This window comes from Elephantulus edwardii, unplaced genomic scaffold, assembly GCF_000299155.1.
Source record: "Elephantulus edwardii isolate Elephantulus edwardi_28Jun2011 unplaced genomic scaffold, EleEdw1.0 scaffold00035, whole genome shotgun sequence".
NCBI lineage: Eukaryota > Metazoa > Chordata > Mammalia > Macroscelidea > Macroscelididae > Elephantulus > Elephantulus edwardii.
This window is the reverse complement of record NW_006399785.1, coordinates 10,802,982-10,810,286: the sequence shown is the minus strand read 5'-3', so window position 1 is coordinate 10,810,286 and position 7,305 is coordinate 10,802,982. Positions and strand designations below refer to the sequence as shown.

General features: G+C 42.4%; 1 protein-coding gene across 2 annotated transcripts in view; it reads right to left on the bottom strand.

Annotated features, from left to right (window-relative positions):
- The window catches only part of LDB2 (LIM domain binding 2), a 625,377-nt gene that overhangs the window by 113,697 nt on the left and 504,375 nt on the right, over positions 1-7,305 (bottom strand). For both annotated transcript variants that reach the window (XM_006884517.1, XM_006884518.1), the window contains exon 4: positions 2,674-2,796. In XM_006884517.1, coding sequence (XP_006884579.1) covers positions 2,674-2,796 — 123 coding nt within the window. The remainder of the gene's footprint in view (positions 1-2,673; positions 2,797-7,305) is intronic.

Here is a 7,305-nt window from a genome sequence, read left to right as displayed (position 1 = left end):
AATTTCCTGGCTGCTGGTGCCAAGACTGTTGACTACAGAACCAAGCAAACTAAAGCTGTGTACAATCTCAATCTCTACTAGCGGCCCCAAGGGAGAAAGATGGGCCATCTTCTACGCAACGTGTAGTATCTAAAACCCTGCTGGTGGGCCAGCTGTAAGTCAGCTCTGACTTCACGGCCATGAGTGAGTAATTTGTGTGAGGATGAGGATTAAAGAATCCATTTACAATGTACAGCTCCAGGCCTGGCAGAGCTGTTGCTGGCAGCTGTGATCTCGTTAATCACTCCTCGTAGAGACCCTATGGACTGAAAGCAGTAATTGTCAGTGCTTGTTAATTCACACAGGTGGTGGCTGCATGTGATTGGCCTAGTCTCCCAGTAGGTGCATACCCTATAGTGAACCTATGAACGACAGATCTGAACCCTGTCCCATCCAGTGCCATTCTCACACTTCCTGATGCACTAGATCCCATTGTGGCAATCTCTCTGTGTCAATCCACCTAGTTGATGGATTTCCCCTCCTTCACCAGTCCTCCCTCCACCCTTCCCAGCATCATGTCTCTCTCTAAGAAATAGCCTCTACTCACAAAATGCCCAAAGTATGTGAGGCAAACCTTTATCATTGCCTCCAAGGAGCACTCTGGCTGCACTTTCTCCAAGATATAGTTGTTTGTTCTTTTGGCCATCCACAGGCATGTTCAGTGCTCTTCTCCCACACCACAGATTAAGGGCATCAATTTGTCTTCTGTCCTCCTTACTCATTGTCCAGCTCCCAAATCCACAGCAAATAATCAGAAAGACCATTGCCTGAATCAGACACACCTTAGTCCTCAAACTGATAACATTGCTCCTCAATAATTTGGAGAGTTCCCTGACTGCAGATTTTCCCAGTGCAATACAATCAGGATCTGTATTGGTGTCCCGAGTGGAAGGCAAGAATTCTACCTGAGCAATTAGTGCCCCCCATGCTGATGTTAATGATGTTAGTTGTCTAACAGCATTAAATGTGGTCCAGTTCTGTGCCTTTTTCACACACACTAGTACATCTGAGTGCACTGTTTCAGCTTTTGTGTTAACCATCTGATTGAGGGTCTTCCTTTTTCCATCCTTCCTTATCATTGGTCTTCTATTTTACCAACCATGCCCCTTTTCCTAGCAAGTGATGACATTTTTGAAACAAACAACTTAAAGTCTCACCATTCACATTTCTAAGAAACATTTGGGTTATATTTCTTCTCAGAAGGATTTGTTCATTCTTTTGGCAGCCCATGACGTCTTCAAGGTTCTTTGCCAACACCAGTTTGAATGCTGCAATTCTTTTTCTTTCTTCCTTTTCCATGATTCAACTTTTGTTCACATATTCAGCAATTGAAAAGGCCATGACATGAGTCAGATACACATTGGACAAGTTGATGCTTCTTGATTTGTTCTTCAGTGACTGTACCCCAAGTTTCTATTAAGTCTCACCTTTGACTCAGATCTCTAGCTCGGCATCAGGTCAAATAAATGCTTGCAGCTAGATAAGAAATTTCATGTGATTAATGATGAAATGAAACCGAGAGAAACCCCAACTATTCCACTTCAATCCCAGCCTCACGGTCAGGAAGCCGCATGTCCTGCTCACCCAGATCCGCAGTCCAGAATCCCAGGTCTGGTCAGGTGGTTCCAATCAAAACTTAAACCGTGTTCTCTTGTTTTCTTTCCTTCTCTAGTTACACATAACAGGTTTATTAACACAGGCAGAGTAGTACTTGATAATAACTGAACAGAATTCAGGGAAAAGCACACACTGTTTATTGAGGCAACCTTAATTTAGACTTTAAAATAATAAAACGTAAAGAAATAGCCTCAGAATGCACCAAACTTAGAAACAAATAGATTGTGAGAGGAAGAAAAAAAATGGGAAAGAGGAAAAGAGAGAGAAAAAGAAAAGACATAGACAGAGACAGACATACACACATAGACAGAGACAGAGAAGACATAGAGAAACACACAGACAGAGAAGACAGAGAAACACACACACAGAGAAGACAGACAGAGGCACACACACACACACATGCACAAAGAGAGAGAAAAGACAGACAGACACACACACATGCACAAAGAGAGAGAGAAGACAGACAGACAGACACACACACACACAGAGACACACATGCACAAAGAGAGAGAGAAGACAGACAGACACACACACAGACAAGCGCTTGGGGAAAGGGAGAGAAGACATAGAGAGATAGACACACACACACACACACAGAAGACATAGACAGAGACACACACAGAGAAGATATAGACAGAGACAAACACAGACACACACAGTGTGGGTGAGAGAGAAGACATAGACAGAAAAACAGAGACACACAGACACACACACAGAGAGAAGACATAGACAGAGACCCACACACACAGACACACAGAGAAGACACAGACAGATACACACGCAAAGACACACAGAGAAAGAGTGTGTGTGTGTGTGAGAGAGAGAGAGAGAGAGAGAGAATGAAAACAAGAGCAAGTACTTGTGGATTAAAATGGATGGTTTAGGGCAAAACTCAGTAAATTTGAGTTAATTACCTAAAGCGTGGAAACCACTGGAGCTCTTTCATGGAGAGAGAATGTGCTTTCCCCCTTGAGTAAAACAGGAAAAGAAAAGTGAACTAGAAATTCAATTACTCACATGCATGGCTAGAATGCTTCTCGGGACTAACTCTCTGTATTGTCTAATGGTAAAGTGCCATGTCTTTATTCTCATGAGGTCATCGAAGGTGAACTCCAAGATCAATCTGCCTTCTGTACACACCTGTAGGCGACAAACAACACAGTCACTGGTGATCTAAACTGAGAACGTCACATTCGGTAACTCACGCCACAGCTGCTTAGTAAGGCTTCCCTCACTACCCTTGATCAGCACGTGTTTTCACAAAGAAGGGACACTGGAGGTTTTATCCAGGGCATATGGGATAAGTATAAGCTCTGTAACCGGTGTTCCAATGTTTTGGGGTTCAAAAGTCGCTCAACTGATAGCAGTAATATTGTAATTATCGTTGTTAGGTACTGTGGAGTAAAAATCAACTCATAGCTGACCATCTCGTGGGGTTTTCAGACTCATTAAATCTCATGGGAGGGGAATGCCCATCTTTCTCCCAAGAAACAGCTGGTGTTTTTAAACAAGTGACTTCTTAGCAAGAGACATAGTTACATAACCACTTCTACACCCACAAGGCTCCTCCACTCCATATAAAACGACTTCTGTTAAGACTCACAGAAACCACCCATTGAATTTCCAAGTGCTGAAAGGTTTCTGGGAAGGAGACTATCCATCTTTCTCTCCCAGAGTATTCAGTGAATTTGAATTGCTGCCTTTTGTTTAGAAGCACAACACATACTACACCACACTGTCAAAGCCCTGTTGACATAATGACTCAGAGCTGGGATTATAAAAAGAAAAAAAGACCTTTACCTCTAACCCATCAGCTGTTCCCTGCTATACGAAAAACCCTCAAACTCATTGGCCTGGAGTCAGAACCAGCTCACAGCTGACCATCTAGTTAATTTTTAGAGGCTGTAAGTCTCAGTGGAGCAGACACAGCCCATCTTTCTCCCATGCAGCCGCTGGTGGATGATTTAAGAATTGATGCCTTTGAACTGTTGGAGAAGAGTACTGAATATTCCAGGTACTGTGAATTTTGAGAAATGATAGTTATCGAAAGACTACAGATGTTTTGTTCATAGGATCACTATGAGTCATGCTCGACTCAGTGGCACTCAACAACAAAAACAACAACTGCCAAAAGGATGATATGCCTTAGAGAAGATACAGCCAGAGTTTTCCTCGGAGGCATAGATGATAAAGCTTCACCTCATATACTGTGGGCATACTGGTCGGAGGGGTTGTTCCTTGGAGAGGAACGTCAGGCTTGGACAGATGGTGAAGCTGAAAGGAAGACCCTCAACCAGGTGGACTGACATAGTCACTGCAGCAATGGGCTTGAGTGTGTCAGAGATGGTGAGGACGGCACAGGATAGGAAGAGGTCACTACAAATTTTTCTCAATGCCATAGCACCTAACAATATCCACCTGTGGTTTGGCAGTACAACTTCTCACCCTCTAGGCTACCATGATACTCTCTTCCTGCTTCCGGACAACTATCACCTTCTTGAGGTGACAAAAGCTTGAGGCTATATACAAGGGTTTGGGTTTTCATTCAGAGGGTCGCTATGAGTTGCCTACAATTCAATGGCACTTAACAACAACAACATCATCATATGAATCTTAGTTGACCTTTGCTGAGAGACTGTAATGGAAATATTCAGACTTACATGCACGACCATGTCTACAATGTTATCCTTAATCCAAGCTGGTGTAATTCAGTTCCTGTCTTGTGGAGAAGAGAGAGATATTAAGTAGAGGATATTCCTGTATCCAGTTAGATCAGTGATGGCAGAATCGACTTCCATAAATAACTAGCCTTTGTAGGGGAAGGTGTGTTTTTAATTTGTTGTTGTTGTTGCTATGTGCCGTTGAGTCGCTTGCAACTCATCACTACCCTATGTACAACAGCCCTACACTCTGCTCTGTCCTGTGCCAATCGCACTGTCTCTGACACACCCATCCCGATTACCCCAGTCACTGAATCAATCCACCTCATAGAGGGCCTTCCTCTCCTGCGCTGTCCCTCCACCCTCCCAAGCATGATGTCCTTCTCCGAGGACCGGTCTCTTCTTACAACATGTCCAAAGTATGTCAGACGAAGCCTCAGAATCCTGGCCTCCAAGGAGCAGCCCGGTTTAACCTTCTCCAGGATGAATCTGTTTGTTTTCCTAGCAGTCCATGGTACCCTCAATACTCTTCTCCAGCACCATAGCTCAAAGGCATCAATTCTCCTTCTATCCCCAGTCATTGTCCAACTCTCTGATGCATAACAAGCGATTGCAAAGACCATGGCCTGTATCAGATGCACCTTAGTCTCCAGAGAGACACCATTGCTCTTCAGTACTTTGGAGAGGTCCCTAACAGCAGAATTTCAAAAAAATCTATTTTATGACAGCAGCATAATACAATTTCTGATTCTTTTCCTCAATAGAATGATTAGTGTCTGGGTAGCTTTCTTTGGCTCTTTATTTGTGTGTGTGTGTGTGTGCATGTGTGTGTGTGAGAGATTAATATTATTTTTGGTTTTATTGTTAGGTTCTGTCTGGTCAGTTATAATTCATAGTGACCATATAGACAACAGAGGGAAGCCTTGCCTTATCCCATCTTCACAACATCTCCCATATTCAAGCCCATTACCGTGGTCACTTTACTTTGTCAATTCATCTCTTTGTCTCTGTTTCCGGCCCTTTGTTTTTCTCAGCATGATATCTTTTTCCAATATTGGGTCCCTCTTGACAACAAAATTTCACCATCCTCATCTCTAAAGAGTACTCTGGGTGCACTTCCTCCTAGACAGATTTGTTTGTTCTTTTGACAGTTTGTTGTTTATTTAATAGTCTTGGTGGCTTACTTGTAAGAAGCTGGGCTGCAATCCCAAAGGCATGCAGTTTGAATCCACCAGATGCTTCATGGGAGACAGATGGGCAATCTCCTCTTGTGTGACTAACTGACTCTGAAAACTGCCAGAAGGTCAGCCATGGGCCAGTTCCAACTGGACAATACACAACAACAACAACAACAACAACACAATCAAGGGCTTCAATTGTCTGGTCTTCCTTATTCAACATCCACCTTTCATGGTCACATGAAGCAGCTGGAAATACCATGGCTTGAGTCTGACACACCTTAGTCTCTAAACTGGCATCCTTACTCTTTGGCATTTTAAAGAGGTAAATTATTTTTAGGATGCTGTTTTCATCTTTTTTTCCCCTTTCACTATTGATAACGTTGCAATGAAGAAGATGGTAGTCAATTCATACATTATTGAACCCCTTGTTACTACAGGAGGAGTGGAGGGTAGCATATTGGTCAGGTTGAAATCATTTCAGCTCCTAGATCAGCCAAATTTCCCTTTGCAAAGCAGTGCCAAACCATGAGCGGAGGCTTTGTCATTAGACAGTGCGGGATCCAAATTTGATCCAACTTTAACTCAGTTTGGAGGTAAGGGCAAAGTCAGAGCATTTCTCTAAATTCCACCTTTCTTTTTTTTGTGTGTGTAATAATTTAATAGAAATGCCCTCAATTCTTGAGTTCTAGCTAAGTGCTTCATGTGCCTTAATTTTAACTTAAAATGATAGTTTCTTCAAACAGGCCAAAAGCAGGACATAAGGTTTTCAAGCAAGTGTGAGCAGGTATTACTGAAGAAAGATTCTGATGAGGTTCACCCTCTTTACTTTAACTGTGGCCTCAGGCGCACTGCGAGATAATCCCAGGCCATCTGGGTGCAAGCATTCGGGCACCTTGTCCCACTCCTGCTCACTGAGTTCTCTTCAGAGTCTATTGGCAATTTGGCAATTGAGTACGTGAAAGGGGAAAGGCTTTGGTATCGCCAAACCACTCCCTCCAGCATATTCCCAGCACTGGACGTAGTTTACAGAGATTTTCAAACAGATAGTATGGAGAATTAGACACCCATTCTCCCCAGAGTGGAAGTGTGACTGAGTCACCTGTGGCAAAGACTTTCACAAAAGAATTAACCACAGCCGGTCACTGCCAGTGACATGTCCTAACAGTAAACAACAGGGATATTTAGACACTATCGTCCTATTTTTAAAGAAAGGGAGAAAAGTGCAACAATGAATGACTGGAAACCCTAAGTCTCTGTAAACTTTCATTAAAATGAATTTTAAAAATATGCAATAAAAAAACCCCAAACACCCAAACAAACAAAAAACCCAAAACATTACACAACATGGGTGACCCTGCAGGACATTACGCTGAGTCAAATATCTCAGCCACAAAAGGACAAATATTGCATATCACCACTGTTATAAAGCAGGTCTGATAGGAGGGTTTGGGAGGAGAATAGGACAAGAATGAATAGATAATTAATATTGTACTGGAACCAATGAAGGAAAGAACTGTTTAAAAGGAATATATATGATTAGATATTATATGTATGACAATATCCCAGAGTAAGAGGTAAACTGCAAAGAGGACTGGGGGGACGGGGGTGGAGAACTGGACAACAACAAATGAATATTCTTAAAGGAAAAGTGAACTGAGGGAAGGGGGAGGGAAAGAGGGGGAGTAAAAATGTCAACAGTAAATGAACCAAAACCTCTAACTTTTCTGTAAACTTTCATTAAAAGTACAATTAAAATGTTACAAAAAAAGAGAGAATTATTGGATATTTAAACAAATGTTGTTGTTGTT